At 28.9% G+C, this 16,341-nt stretch overlaps 2 protein-coding genes across 4 annotated transcripts in view; both read left to right on the top strand.

Annotated features, from left to right (window-relative positions):
- Nucleotides 1-3,096, top strand: part of LOC142329060 (quinone oxidoreductase-like) — a 45,404-nt gene extending 42,308 nt beyond the window's left edge. For 2 of the 3 annotated variants that reach the window (XM_075373345.1, XM_075373344.1), the window contains exon 9: nt 2,848-3,096. In XM_075373345.1, coding sequence (XP_075229460.1) covers nt 2,848-3,042 — 195 coding nt within the window. In that variant the 3' untranslated portion in view covers nt 3,043-3,096. The remainder of the gene's footprint in view (nt 1-2,847) is intronic. The other variant, XR_012757417.1, reaches the window with a different exon arrangement.
- Nucleotides 3,097-12,713: 9,617 nt separating this feature from the next.
- The window catches only part of LOC142329233 (uncharacterized), a 65,575-nt gene continuing 61,947 nt past the window's right edge, over nt 12,714-16,341 (top strand). Inside the window, exons 1-2 of the mRNA XM_075373640.1 lie at nt 12,714-12,757; nt 14,599-14,737. Coding sequence (XP_075229755.1) covers nt 12,714-12,757; nt 14,599-14,737 — 183 coding nt within the window. The remainder of the gene's footprint in view (nt 12,758-14,598; nt 14,738-16,341) is intronic.

Genomic DNA, 16,341 nt, shown 5'->3' with positions numbered 1-16,341 from the left:
AGACATTCATTGTAATGCTCTTGACTTTCATTTGCACGTATGTTTGCAACATGGTCTCTTAAATTTACATTGTTGGTCAATTGATCTTCTGCCGTTCTATTTAACCGACGGTTATGGACTATTTGTGCACACCGTATACATTGTAAAATTAATAATTAGTGTAATTAATAAATTTTCATCCACATTACTGCTAATTTTCACTTAAGATCATTCTAAAAAAATACCTCCTACAATTTTTATTTCATAATTTTGAAGTTTCATAACCATCTGATAGCTTAATTAATCAATTAATAACAAAATTAAAGTATTGTAAAAAAAAGCAACATAGTTAAAATTTTAGTAGAAAATTTTCTCATTCTTTATTTTACCATCTATTTTACCAAATTTTAGATAATTGTAAATTAAAAACAATTTTTGAAAATTTTTTATAAAATAAATCAGCTACAAAAATTATAACTTCAATTTTTTAAATATACTTTAAACTATAATTTATTAACTTATATTTTAATTTTATAAATGTTATAATTTATTTTACAAACTTACATTTTTATTTTCAAAGAGCCGTTCAGTACTTCATAAGTTACATAGAATCAAATGAGAACTGATAATTTAAATTTGTAGGTTAAGTTGATTGCTATTGAATGCACGTGTATACATCATTTAAATCATGTAAAAAACTCACTTCAATATAGCACCTTACAAATTTGCGCAATGTATATTTTTTAATTACACTAAAAAATGTTATTTCAATAAATAATTAATATAATCTCAATAAATGCGATCGCAGCACTGCCTACTGGATCCAATTGCGAACCTTAACCATCCCAAGATCAACAACAATAAATAAATAAATTAATTAAAAAAACATTTTCTATCGGATCAAATTGTGAATCTAAACCATTCTCGAATCAACTTAATCACACACACAAAATTTCATCAAAATCAATCCAGTTTTGAAGGAGTTCATTCACATACACACAGACAGAAGAAATATATGTATATATATATATATATAATAAAGATATATATAAGGTTTATTTGTAATTTTATAATTATATTTTCTATGTTTTTAATACATTACCTTAAAAAAAATTAAAACATAGTTAATTTTAAAACCCAGCATATAAGACAATCTCTATGTTTTTAATTATTTTTTAAACTTTTATGCAAGGTTTACAAAAACATTCTGAAATGTTTTGTTTTCTATGTATGGTTGATAAATAACTTCAACTTTTTCAACATCAGGTAAAATAATAAAAATACTATACTTGCCAATTTATGATGACTAATGTCTTTTTGTAACATACTTCTAGAGATGTAATTTTACTTTTAACTTTGTAGATCTTGAACTTATTTATCTATGGTTTCAAGATAAACTATGTTTATTTGGAATTATTAGACATTATGAAATTGCTGTTTAATGAAGAGAAAATTTAAATTGTTCTTTGGTAAAACAAATATACTTCATCAAAAGTACTCAAGTTTCAATGAGGTAATTGCTGAATAAAGGTGGCTGTTAAATTGCTATTTTCTCTGTGATTTACAATAAAAAAATGTACTACATAAATAAAATTATTTTAGCATCACAAGTTTTTTCTTCAAAATAATTAACTGAAATTGAAGTTTGTTTATCTATAATAATAATGTAACATGCAATCAGAAATATAATAATAAATAATGAAAGTCAATTAATTTTCCTTGGTAATTTTCTTAATATTTTCAATTTTGGCTAAGGTACATATACCAAGTTTGAATGAAATCGGGAAGTTGACAGTTTTAGCTAAACTTCTATTAAAGTGGGAGTCTTGTTAGGAAAAATATTAGCAAAGAAAATCTTCATTTTTTAAAAGAACACAAAAGTCTTACGAGGTATATTCTCATTAAATATAGACTCAGCCAAAGATATGAACCGTGGTCTCTTTCTTATCACTCCTCTCAGACCCCTGTGTAAGCTTTAGTATCATATATTGAAATCACTTTGCTAAATTTGAGGATTTTTTGTCTAGTCAGTCCAGTTATTAAAAACCAAATGGACAACAAAACACACCCATACATATATGTACAAATAAACAGAATTTACCCCCTGCAATTCTTACTGTGAAATTTCTCCTATAATTTCTTGACATTTAAATATCCCCAGATTCTAAAAAAACTGAAAATTGATTTCTGGCAAAATTAATATACATTCCTTTACACTGTACTAGAGAGTGTTTGGAAAATAGAGTTACATACAAATTAATGTTTTTTTTATTATTTCTTCTTTTTTTTTGTTAAATCAACATAATACAATATTAAATATGAGTGATCACAGTAAAAGTAAGTAAAGTTCTGTACCAAATATGTGGTTATCAGAATTTTCACGTACTGGGTATAACATCATTTATATTAATATAATTTACAAAATTATTAAAGAAAAGGAAACATTGAGACATAAAATGTCTAGGGAATGGTTACAGAAAGAAAAAAAACATTTAAAAGATTTTATAATAAAATTATGAAAACAATAAAATTCAATCCAAAATTTACTTAACTATCATGAAGCAACTGGTGATATAAAAATAATTATTTTATACCATCTAACTTTTTTTTTACTGTTATTTTTTAAGTGCTAGTGCCTTAATGAAGTAATTTAACATTTCACCATGAATGACTTGCTGTGAAGACTCCATCATAATATTAAAAAAAGAGATAAATAAATAATAAAAAAATAAATTCTCTTTGAACACAGCAATTGTGTTTATTATTGACTTTGTGTTATAAAGACCGATAGAAATATTGTAGTAATAATGTTATCATTGTTAATTTTATTCTATTTTATAAAAATTGTTGTCGTTTTTTTGTTTGCAGGATGAAATGTATAAATGCACTGACTTTATTTTAGAAGGTATTAAAGAAGGCTCGATATGTCCAGTTGTAGGGCATGAGTACTTGTTTGAGGAGGCTCCTCAAGCACATAATGATATGATTTATAAAGCTGTTAGTATTGGAAAACTTGTGTTCAAAACAGATCATACTATAATGGCAAATGTAACTGTTAAGTAATATAGTAAAAGATATATATAAAGAAATAAAGAATGTGTTTGCAACTAAGTTTTATTTCATTTGTTGTTATTGTTAATACTTTTATACCAATTTATTACAAAGTGGAATAAATATATAGTACATTACTGTTAAAGTATGTGTGATTTTTTTTCTTTTATACTAAAAATTATTTTCTATATAAAAACTTAGAGGGCAGATTGAGGCCTTATATGAAAGATAAAAAGCTTTTTTTTTATAAAAAAAACTTTTTAATGTTGAAAAAAGGTTACTGTGTTGCCTTACTTTTTGTGGTGATGCTTTCAGCGACTAGTTTCAAGCTTTAACTGATATCAGTTTGGACTAGCTTTATTAAAAAGAGACCATATTTTATATCAAAAGTTAAATAGACCTATTAATCTGAATTTTTCTTTTGTATATACAGAGCATTCATGTATTTCTATAGAAATAACATATAGTAAAAGTCTGGACTCAGAGTTAAGGAGGTTTGTTGTCTTCACAAAATAAAAATGTATAAAGGAACTTTTCATCACTGAAAACCATTTTTCAGTGATCTAAACACAAAATTCATGTAGTTTTTCCTGATCACTTTCTTAAAGCTTCCATTAGCTGTAATTTTTATTCCTTAAATCACAGATATTTTTATACAATGTTTTCATGGTTGATCATCAATCACAATTAGTAAGGCACTTTTGCATTAAGAACTACGCAACTTAAAATTTGTGTATGTTCTTCAAAATTCAGTTATGTTGTGTTCTTAATTATTCAGATTTACTTTTATTTAACTAATTCATAAACAGATTAAATTCTTAAACTGATTAATCGGCTGAATTCAAAATTTTCTGCTAGCAGAAATAGTTTGACTGCTATAATCTGTTTACATTTGAACCACCATTTATTAAATAAACTTATATTTTAACAATTTATTAAGAGTAATAAAATAACTTCTTACATGTTACAATATAAAACACTGCCCAGCATTGGCATTAGCTTGACTTATTTAAAATTTGTTTAATTACAAAAAAATATAACTAGTGCAATAAATGAATGCTTTTATTTCATATTGCATTTTTTTCACATACATTTTTATTTGTATTAACTTAATATTGTTGCTTAAACAATAGAAATTTAATTTTAGTAATCTCAAATTAAGAGGAAAATTCAAAAACAGCATACCAGCTGCAGTTAAAGTATTCATTGTTTGTGGACCCTGGCATCATTATTTGTACACCCAAATACCATCAACCACTGCAATTTAATCTGTCCACATCAAACATGGAGAGTGAGGGAGTGTTCTATATGCTCTTGAGAATATAGGTACCAACTGTGGTAAGGAAATTATTTCTTAGAAACCAAATACCACATTACTTTCAAAACAGTAGCAACATGTTAATTACAGAGAAGGGTATGGGGACTTGATCGGATATACTGTGCATGCCCTCACATCAAAAGACTATATATCATGGCTATAGAGCTGGACTGGCATACCATAACTAAATTAACTTCATTCAGCTCTTAGTCTCCTAACCAGATTTAGTTGCCTTAGTCTCCTAACCAAATTTATCACCATAGTTAGTTCTTTACACATCCCATCAGCATTCTTATAACAGTTTGTAATCAAGATGGAAACCTAACAACTATGTACACACCAGCCATTGACAGTGTATAAAGCTGAGGCTGCCAATCAACTTTAAGCAAAAATACTATTAATATTTAAAAGTTCCAGTAGAACAAAAATTCAACATTTACCAGGCTTCTCATAAATATAAATTACAAATCCCATCATTAACTTTAAATTCAGTATTCTACACATATATAAAAATTTCATTTTAACACGCTACAAAAATTTATTAAATGAAAAAACCAATTCTGATCTAAAAGTTAGAATGCATTTAAAATGATTATTAAGAACAAAATTGCTTGACACTCAAAATTTATTACAAATGTATGGGCCTTCTTCATCTTCAGCATCATAACAGAAATTGTTCTTAAATGCATGACACATGCTAACACCAAAAAATGCTTACAAAATATTACACTGTCATAGATGATACTATCTTGTACTAAGGCAATGTGAACAACTTAATTTTTAGTCAAATATAATATACAACTTTTCTTGACCTCACTATTATAAAAAGCAACCAACAAAAACACATTTGAGAAAACTGAGATTGATACATACACACTCTTGATTTATATCTCAAACCACTAAACCTCACATAACTACCTACATTTAAACGTACAAACCTCATATAAAAGAATAATATAAAATATGTTGTAGCTCTACTGTTTTATATAACAGCACATTCCACGCTAAATAAATAAATAGAAACAAAAGTACATCATACCAACATACACAATTTAAGATTCAAAGAAAAGATCCCACTACTTAAAAATCTGGATACAATGTAACCTTAAGGACAGTGAACAAATTATTACAAAGAACATATTCACCAAACCCAACGCTCCTGGAGTATAAAACTAAACTGCGCAATATTCTACATCAGTCAAACAAAATTCAGCAAATAAATATATAATGAACACAATCCTTCCATAGCAACACAGTGTCAACATTTGCCAACTACCTCTGCTTAAAAAGAAAACTATATTTTATACTGTGTGTGTGTGTGTGTGTGTGTGTGTGTGTGTGTGTATAAACACAGGTGTATCACAAACTTCTACAGTACTTTTATAACCTAATATATTTGTGAAAATAATGAAAAAATTTATATGAGGTCTGCAAATACTGTAATGTTAATAGTTTTTTTTTGGCAGCCAAAGTGGCAACACTATAAAGTTACTAGTAAACATATGTTTATATGAACAGCTGATTTATATTAGGTATTAATATTTTTAGTCTATTGTTGCCACATGAGATTTAAACAAACGTTTTGTGAAATGAGTTTTTGTTGTGCGCAATGTCAGAATGACTGCAGAACAGTTTAATTTGAACCGTACCACAGTCCATCAAATTCTGACAAACAAATTGGACATGAAAAAGTTTGTTCAAAATTGACCCCAAAAAACCTCACTGTTGAACAGGAAAACAACAGAGTGGAAGTGATCTTCTAGGGCGAATTGAAACATTCTGATTTTCTAAAGAAATGTCGTTACTGGTGATGAATCTTGGATATTTGAGTATGACCCAGAAACAAAATGCCAGAGCAAGGAGTGGCACACTTTAAACTCACCATGTCCTAAAAATGCAAAAATGAGCAAATCAAAACCATGCTAATTTGTTTCTTTGATAGTAATGGCATTATATGTAAAGAGTTTTTGCCTACAGGAGAGACTGTAAATCAATACGTTTATTGAGATCTTGAAAGACTGCGAAAAAGAGTTGCCCACGTGAGACCAGCCATCAAAAACAACTGGATGCTGCATCATGACAATGCACCCTGTCACTTTGCACTCTCGATTTGAGTTTTTGGCAAAGAAAAACATTCCTGTAGTTCCTCAATCACCTTATTCACCTGACTCGAGTCCCTGCAACTTTTTCCTGTTCCTGACTTTAAAAAAAATCTCAAAGGACAACATTTTTGAACAGTAGAAAACATAAAAAAAAATTAACTGACCATCTGAAGGATATTCCAGTTTCTGAGTTCCAACACTACTATGAAGAGTGGGAAAACTGAAGCATTGCATGGCTTCCCAAGGAAACTATTTCGAAGGTGATAGAGTCCATGTATAATTGGGTTGTAAATAAAAAGTTTTTCTGAACCAGTCTGATTATTTTATTAACAGATCTCGTATAAACATATGTCCTAAAATACTTCATTTGCCAGTTACAGCTAGTGAAAGATTTCAGCCATCCTGGTGATATGAGGTCGTATTGAAATTTTTACGTCTCGGAACCATATACTTGTATACCAATATATGGTCCCAGAACCGTATTTAAGAAATCTAGGGTGAAAACCAATAAATTGAGGTATAAAATCCTGTTTTTTACTTCCTTGTATGAAGTAAAGAAAGTATTCTGATTTAGATTTAAAATTTAGATTTTCAGATTTCAACAGAAATAACCATTCTGACCATCCATGAATCCATTTTGACTAGTTTCAGTGTAATATCTGTATCTCGCATAACTCAAAAACGATTAACCATAGATGTTGAAATTTTGGATTTAGGACTGTTGTTGCATCTAGTTGTGTACCTTCCCTTTTGATTGCAATCGACAGAACCAAAGGTCTCCAAAAAAACCCAAAATAAAAAAAATTGGATTTTCGACTTTTCTTAACTGCAGTAAATAAAAGCTCTCATTGAGAGTTTTTACAACAATATATCATAAGTGGTACTTATTTTCATTGTTCCAGAGTTATAACCAAATAAAATTTTAATTAATGAAATATTTGGATCTTACAAGGGGAAGGCACATTGGTTCGAATCTGACTTCATTTCCTTTTTTTTTAACTTTTCTTTATTTAATTTAAACAAATTGATTTATTAATAATTATTAACCTACAATTATAAATTTTTTTTTACGATAAATAATAATTCAATAACAAAAATATCAGAAGTTATTAATGAAATAAAATTTTATGTACTTTTCATGTTAAAAAAATATGTACATATAATTTAATAGGCGTACAAGGAAGTCATGTGGTGTCTATCAGATTTTTTATGTTTGATATACAATAACTTTTTTAAACAGGGAATAAACATGTAAAACTTTTAAAAAAAGTACGAATTTAATTCTGAACACAATTGTATAAGATAAGTTGAAAAAAAGTCAAAAATTCATTCATTCATTTCGTGGCACACTTCTGTACTGCTTTTGTTGTTCGTTTTAGTTTTTCACGTCTGTTCTTAAGTTGCTCAGCTGCATCCATAATGCGAACAATTAATTCCTGATGAGAATGTATTTTTGTTTTGTATACAATAATTTTCATTCATGCATAAACATAAAAATCTCAAGTTGTTAGATCAGGCGATTTTGATGGCCAGAAATGTAGACCTCCACGACCGATCCATTTCTCAGGAAAATGATGATTAAGAGGGTGGAAATGGCACAAGAGAAGTGGGGAGGCGCGCCATTGTGCTGGAAGTAAACGTTGCGTTCATTGCTAGAGGAACATCTTCAGTCAGTTGTGGCAATTCTTCTTGAAGAAAGTGCAAGTAGACCTCACTATTTAAGCGGCCAGGTAATATTAATGGTCCAAACACCTGATTGTGAAGAACGCTGCACCGTACATTGACGCTAACTCGGTGTTGAAAATTGCCTTTTACCGTTTCATGAGGATTTACTTGTGTCATTGTATGCTCATTGCCTAAGTTGTTGACGCCATCTCGAGTGAAATTTACTTAGTCGGTAAACAAAACATACTTGTAGAATTGTCGATTTGTATTACACCAGTTGGAGAACTTAAGCGAAGCGGACCGTCTCCTCGATGTAGATATTGAACTGTTTATAAGGATAAAACTACTTTTGTTTTAAGTGTCCTCCAAATCACCGAATGCGAAACTCCAATCCGCTTAGAAAGACGTATACTGATGCCTCAACAGTGCTGAACGGCATTGATAATTACATCAAAAATAGCGACTTGTTGGAAGGATCATTCGTAGCTGGTACGAATACTGTAGCGAACCTGTTTCCCGCAACATTAAAAGTCGCACTAATTGTTTTGGGATTTGCAATCCTGCGATTCGGAAAACGTATTTCATATTCTACTGCAGCATTAGACACACCCAAAATGAATTCCATATCAGCGTATTCCTCCGTTGTAAGTACGACATTACTTCAATGACAAACTGATAACGTTCAAACTAAAATTCACAGAAAACCTTCGCTAACAGCAGCACAGTTCACAGTACCGGATATACTTAACATACCTTACAGAATTATTTAAACAATAATACAGTATTGCGCATTGTTAATCAGTTGTTGTTATTTTATTACCATCTTTGAAATAATTTTTCGAATAATGTCATAAATTAAAAAATTATTATTTGTTAATATTTTATTTTAAAATTAAGTAATTTTTATTTTTTTAAAAGTTCTATGTGTTTATTACCTTTTTAAGAAAGTTATTGTACATCAAACATAAAAAACAGGAGTTTTCCCCCAATTTATTCTAATTTTTGGGGCAAAAACTATAAGCATCATTAATTCTGCCCCTTAATTAACTTCCTAAAATTTTCAGTGTGACCTCATTTCACCAATTTTCAGTACTAGCGAAATCTTTCACTAATTGTAATTTGCAAACGAAGCATTTTAGGTCACATGTTAATGAACTTTTTCCATTATTTTTATGAGTAGAATAGGTTATGAATGTCTCAGAAGAACTTCATGATAAATTCTGTATATATACTCAAAAACTGACCAAAATCTTAATATAATTTGACATTTTGAAATGCACAAAGATAACAATTTAACAAATCACTAACCACCAGCAAGTCACTGTGAGAACAGCATCACTAGTCCCTAAGGATGGCTGCAAGAACGATTGAAAACATTATAAAGTATATTTTGAAAATGTTTTATCAAATTATCATTAATTATGTAGTTAATACTGTACTGGGTGCACTGATGTACAGCCACCGTCAAGTAACAGCGAGCTTGGAGTGGCAACGATTACTATTCAACGTATGATGCTTCATGTTTGTGCTACTAAGAGATGACTAATCATGGTAGGCCAAAGATTCAGAGAACAATAGTATAGCAGTGACATTCGAGCTAATAGTCCAAGCTTGCCGTTACGTGGCGGCTACTTTATATTCTTAAAAGAGGGAAGCAATATTTATCAGTGTTGAATATGGACCGAGACATGAATGGTTGAGGAAGATGATGATTAACAAATTATAATAAAAGCAAAAATCCTTGGATAATTATCTGAGGCATGCCGCATTCTATATTTTGAATAAAACGTGAATTAATTTTTAACTACTTGTTATATACGTAGGCTATTTGTAAATTGATAATTTACGCATATTTTCTGAAATTTTTTTAAAAAGTATTACTACTATATTTCCGAAATAAGCTGATTCTGCAATTTGTACTCCATGTAAAATTATCGCAGTTTTGGTTGATGAAATTCAACCCACCGGGTTGGTCTAGTGGTTAACGCGTCTTCCCAAATCAGCTGATTTGGAAGTCGAAAGTTCCATCGTTCAAGCCCTAGTAAAGATAGTTACTTTTATACGGATTTCAGCACTAGATCGTGGATACCGGTGTTCTTTGGTGGTTGGGTTTCAATTAACCACACATCTCAGGAATGGTCGAACTGAAACTGTACAAGACTACACTTCATTTACACTCGTATATATCATCATCTGAAGTAATACCAGAACGGTAATTCCCGGAGGCTAAACAGAAAAAAGGTTGATAAAATCCAATGTAGAAATGAATTGTTTGACTGCAAATGAAAAAGTCTCCAAATTGAATGTCGGATTTATAAAACGACCGTCATTCTACTCAGTGGGAAAGAAGATTTTTTTTGGAGACCTTAAATAGTTTTTAAAAAAAATAATGTATGTCAAGTAGTACATTTGTAGATAACCATTATCTTTTCAAAAATATATTGCGCAATATTAATTTTCTCATCCTCCTTTGATATAAATATTTTACTCTTTGTTATGTTGGCTGAAATGTTGTTTGAAAGTAACCAGTTAAAGTCACATGTTGATGGTCGGTGTTTGTGACGATTAAGTTTATTATGATTGGTTTACATTGCGTAGGTTGATTCTAAAGTTTAACTTGAAAATATATAATTAATTGATTGACGCATATATATGGTGTAATTTAATGGCTTTCGTTCTCATAACTAATGTGTCTCAGTCGGATGATTTATTAGCTAAGAAGATTAATTATAATTGTAAGTAAATCTTTAATTCAAATTTGGAAAGATGTTTTTTTTTAATCCGAAATTCTGAAATTTAATTACATTTAAAGTGATGCTCCTGTTAATTTCGTATCAAAATAACATTTTTATTGATAGATAGACTGCAAGAAAAATTAATGAAATGGGGTTAAAGATTTATTCAACATGAACTAGTTTATAGTTTGATTGATTAACAAGTTTTGTTTTCTGATAGTAAATTAGTACGTTTTTTAAGCAATCAAGCGTTTCTATTATTCAAATTGATTGCATGTCCAATGAGTTTGGAAATGAAGTAGGAAACGAACAAGAACGGATTTTTTTTTCATCAATCCTTACTGGTTTGATTTATGTGTTGGTTATTTAGTTTGTTCTTTATATTGAATTTACTAACTGACAACTGTATACTTTAACTTATGATCATCCTTTTTTTTTTAACTTTTGTGTTTTTTTGTTGTAAATCGACCTTTCTGCTAATTGTCAGGATTTCGTTGTGATATCACATTTGATAACCCTCACTTTCTACTGTCTTTCTTATCGTCTTTGCTGTAGTAAGTTCTACAACCCTATCAAATTGTATGGATTCTTATATAATAATCTAACCTTCTACCTGATTTTTTTTTAAAGGTACTGTCATTCTTAAGTTGCTGGTAACTGAAATAATAAAAATGTTGAATCATAATATTTATTTACTTGAATTTTTATAAAAATCACATATTTCGTTTGGTACCTACATTTTCTTATCTCCAAATATTTAAAAGTAATACCAGTGGAATGTGTCAGACCAATTCTCATTTGCCGTTTTTGTAATGCATTTCATTTCCCCATTTCCAATGCATTGTACTTTAAAATTTGAACATTCTTAATTTTTCAATAAAAATTAATAATTATTTCATTAAGAGTTATTTCACTATTAAAATGTTTTATAATTTTGAAAGAGTATAGAAAAGGCAAAATTTGGCCTATGACAAGGCCGTAATAAAAAAAATTATTTGAATTATAGTATTTATGTCATAAGATACTCCTCATATTGGAAAATGTAGGGCCAATTTGTTTAAATTTATTACATGTAGTTGTTTTATTTTTAATCCTTTTTATAAATTTTAAATTAAGCTTTTATTTGTCTTGTGGTCAGTTCTTTCTAATAAGTAATGAATCTTTCATCTGATATCCTTTGTAAAAACGGTTTATAAATAAGGCAATTTTGAGGATTATTATAATTTTGGATTTGTTGCCAGATTAAATGTGAAATACTCAAGGTTAAAGAGAAGTGTAGTTTTTCTTTATTTAATAAAAACATTTTATTCAGAGTATAATTTTGTTTTTGTTGCATCTTGTTTATTTGTAACAGTACAAAATCATCAGTTTTGGGAGGAATTGCTAATGCTTATAATCATGGATAATTCTTATCGTGGGTCATCAGAAGCTATTGTCTTAAAAGGCTAATATCAACAAGAAGCTGTACTTTTTTGTATAAAAGTTCAACTTTAAAGTTGTTTATTGTTAAAAAGTAAAGTCTTTGAATTTTGTGAATGTATAGTGCTACTGCTTATTAAATTTATGCTTATAATATAAATTAAATATTTATTATTTATTTAAAATAAGTTAGATAATTTACATAGCCCATCAAATGTATTTTAACTAGAGTAATATAACTTTAATTATGTACATAATTAAGTTTTATAATTAGAAAAAAATTAACAGAGCCATTTTGATGCTAGGCAACTGAATAAGCCAGTAAAGTGTGTTATTAGTTTATCTTAACTATTCATTTTTGTAAATTATGTTAAATTAGGGTTGTGATTGTTTATTTATTCTATATTGAAAATTACATTCTTTGTTTGTTAATTAATTTCTATCATGCCTCCAGCTTTGGGTACTGCTGAGCCATATTTTATACCTGGGTAATGATTATTTTTTTATGTTTTGCCTTTAATTTAAATAAGGATTTTGATAGGTCTTTAAGAAGTAAAATAAAATAAAAAAACAAAATGCATTGTTTTTTTTTACTAATATTTGTTTTGAGATCAAATACTTCATAATAGTTGGTCTTTAGGTAATCATTATATATAGCATACTGCCCAGGATCCCCAAGAGAGTCAATCAAATTTCAAGTTTTTAATATTTAAAAAAAATAAATTTATACAAATTTTAGAAAATAATTGAGCAAAAGAAAGGTTTTGTAGACACAGGTGAACTTTTTATCACTATTTTTTTTATTTTAAAATAAAATGTCATATGATTGATAGTTGATTGTTAAAAAATGTACAGTTTTTTTGTGACTCACCATTGATAAACATAATTTACATGATTTTTTACAGTTGTACAAATGTAACCTAATTGATGTAATGTAATAATTAAATGACCAAAATGTCTAAAAAATTTGGTTCATTAAATTAACATTTTAATTGTTCTACAATTCTTAAAGAGACTTTTTGAAGTTTTCTATTGTTATTTTATGGCACAGATGACTGAATTTGTCCATCTTCTTGTTTTTCTCTATTTAATGCCCAATAGCTCATTTCATTTAGTATTCAGTATATCACTCATGTTTTATAGCTACAAATTTTGACTTAAACTGTAATGTCACATCCATTGTAAATCACACTTTCAGTGCTAACAATTGCAAAATATTTAATAATACAGGTTGTACAAAAAAAAAATCAGGATTTTAAAACTATTTGATGCCTCTTAACATTGACTTATAGTAATGAATCACAAAGAAAATGAAAGAGTAATTCTCAAAGTTTTACCTTACAAGTGTTCAATATGAGCATCTTTTGCCACATGGCACTCGTCCAACCATTAGGAAAGTTCATCTGATCTCACACTAACCAGCATGTCTGGAGTAATGGAAGCAGCAGTTGCTTCAGTTCTGTTCTTTAAATTGGATAGATCAGTAGGTAACAGAGACACACCACAAGATCCTTTACAAAATTGTGGGTTTTATAAAGGATGTGTGGCCTCCGAAATGGATCTCAGTGCAAACAAATTTTGTTATTGGGGAAAATGCCATTTTACTGATCCAGTATAGAGTTATGCCATGAGGAAGTGCCCCATCTTGTTGCCAAATAAAATCCTTTAGTTCATCTTGCAACTGAAGAAGAGGTATACATGCAGCATATCTAAATAATCAAACTTCTGTTATGCTTGTTACTAGAAAAGAACTGCCTATAATCTTGCTCTTGGTATATTTCCTAGAAAGCATTTAATTTTGGAGAGGCCTTTGCATTGTAGTAGTTCATGGGGATTTTCTGACCATCAGATACAGTGATTGTGTGTTAACATTTCAACTAAGATGAAATGTTGACTCATCACTAAACACAATATAATAAGAAAGTTGTCATCTTCATGCTGAAATATTTTGATTGCAAAGTTGGCACACTCAGCGTAGTTGGTAGACTTCAAAGTTTGAAACAGCTGTAAATGGTATGGACACATGTAAGCATTTCTTTAAAATATTCTATACTGTCATCACCCGCATTGTTAGCTCGCATTTGGCCTTTTGAGCAGATTTTTCTAGGATTATTCAGGAAAGACTCCTTGACCAAGAAACATTAATTTAACAGTAAATTGGTAATGTATTAAAGAAAGGCAACTTGATTAGAAATACTTATAGGTAAAAAATAGGCTATGTGTATTTTGATGTTATTAAATGTTATTTAAATTTGATGTGTATTTTGATGTTAGTCATCAATTTAATCAATACTAAATTTTGATGTTTGTTTTTACTTTTTTTTTATAGATATACAGGCTATTGTCCACAGTATTTATATCGCATTGGTGATACTTATGGTCATACAACTCACAAACTTTTACTTGACCCAAAAGTTAACCATGCAGAAAAAGTTATTATTTCTGAACGTACTACTGATGATTTTCAGGTAATTATTAAAAAAATTAAACAATGTATTCTGTATGCGAGTACCATTTTTCTCATATAAGCCTATGTATTGCACTGTTCAGCCAGCACTAGAATAGAGTTCTGGTATGAGGCATGCAGAGCGAAGTAGCAGTCCCCTTCATCAATATATCTCTCTCCGGATACACGTATGTAATGTTTGTCCTCGCACACATGTATGTAATACAAGTGTGTCTCTCTCTCTCTCACACACACATACATATACACACACACGAAAGTAGCTACTGCATTCTTTAGAACTTTATTCTCGTTGTGGGTGAACAGTATTTGAAATGTTTAAAATTAAATTTGTTTATGTTCTCTTGTCTTTTTTTAATTTTTAACAGTCTCAGAGTTTGTTAAATAGATTAAATAATTCACAAATAATCTTATTTAATTATATTTTGCTTTTTTTTGTGATTATTATAGGTTATGATGATGAAATTAAAATGAGATGATATAATAAAAAATATGTACAGTATATATATATATATATATATATACTTTACATATTTAAAAAAAACACACTTCTGTGATTACTTGTTGGATGTTGGTATAATGCTTATCTATTTTTGTTATGTTTTGATTGCAACTGCAAATAGTGGTCTATTAGCTGTAAATTGAACACTAGTTGACCAGTTAGGCAATTGTTCTTTCTGAATTTGAGATGATTTGTTAATTTCAGATTCCTGTTTATTGATCTTTACTGCAAAAGAGTACGGGAATAATTTTTATTTTTAATTGTAGATTTTTAATGATTTCATTTATCTTATTTCATTTTTTAATTTCACTACAATCTACAATGACAGACTAGTATAAACACAATTGATGATGGAAAATTATTCTTTTATCTATTTGTGTTTATGACAAATATGTCATTAGTCACAAAAACACACTTCAGAAAATTTTTTATTAAAGTATTTATATGTTTTTGAACCTTGTTCTCTTCTTAAATAACTGGCTGATAAATGAAAAGCAGGTACTATATTACCCCTCTGTTTTATATGAATTTATTAGCATCACCTTATATACAAATGGGGAAATCAATTTTCATTTAAATAGTTTTAAATGATTTATCATTATTGTTGTAGTGTTGTTATTAGCAGTATACTTAACCAGTATTATTTGAAAAGGCTGAAAAATAGCGAAACTATGAATAGTTGAGCTCTATATCTTCTGTATATTCTAGTTGATTTAAATGGTGTCACTAATGAATAATTCATTTCACTTTCGAACCTGTAAAATTTAGTGTACTTTAAGTACTTATCTGACTCATTTTTATCTAACTCATCTGATAACTTGCCAATGTGCAGCTATTAATCTTATGCTTGGCAATGATATTATACATGAATCAGTTTTTGCTAGTTTCTTAACCAGGAAGTAATTCTTGGGTGAATAAGCTGATTTAGCCATCAAAGAAGCTCCATGCATATTGTATGAATAATATGTTATATGAATTGTAATTTTTAGATTGAGAGCAATTTGAAAATGAATAGTTGCTATTATTGTAAAAAACTACAAAATTTTAAATATTCGTGTTGTTGAAATCATTATTGGAAATTCTTTCTCACTTTTACCAGAACAGAA

The sequence above is a fragment of the Lycorma delicatula genome, chromosome 8, assembly GCF_047948215.1.
Source record: "Lycorma delicatula isolate Av1 chromosome 8, ASM4794821v1, whole genome shotgun sequence".
NCBI lineage: Eukaryota > Metazoa > Arthropoda > Insecta > Hemiptera > Fulgoridae > Lycorma > Lycorma delicatula.
Note: the sequence above shows the minus strand (reverse complement) of the source record. Positions and strands in the feature narration are given on the sequence as shown.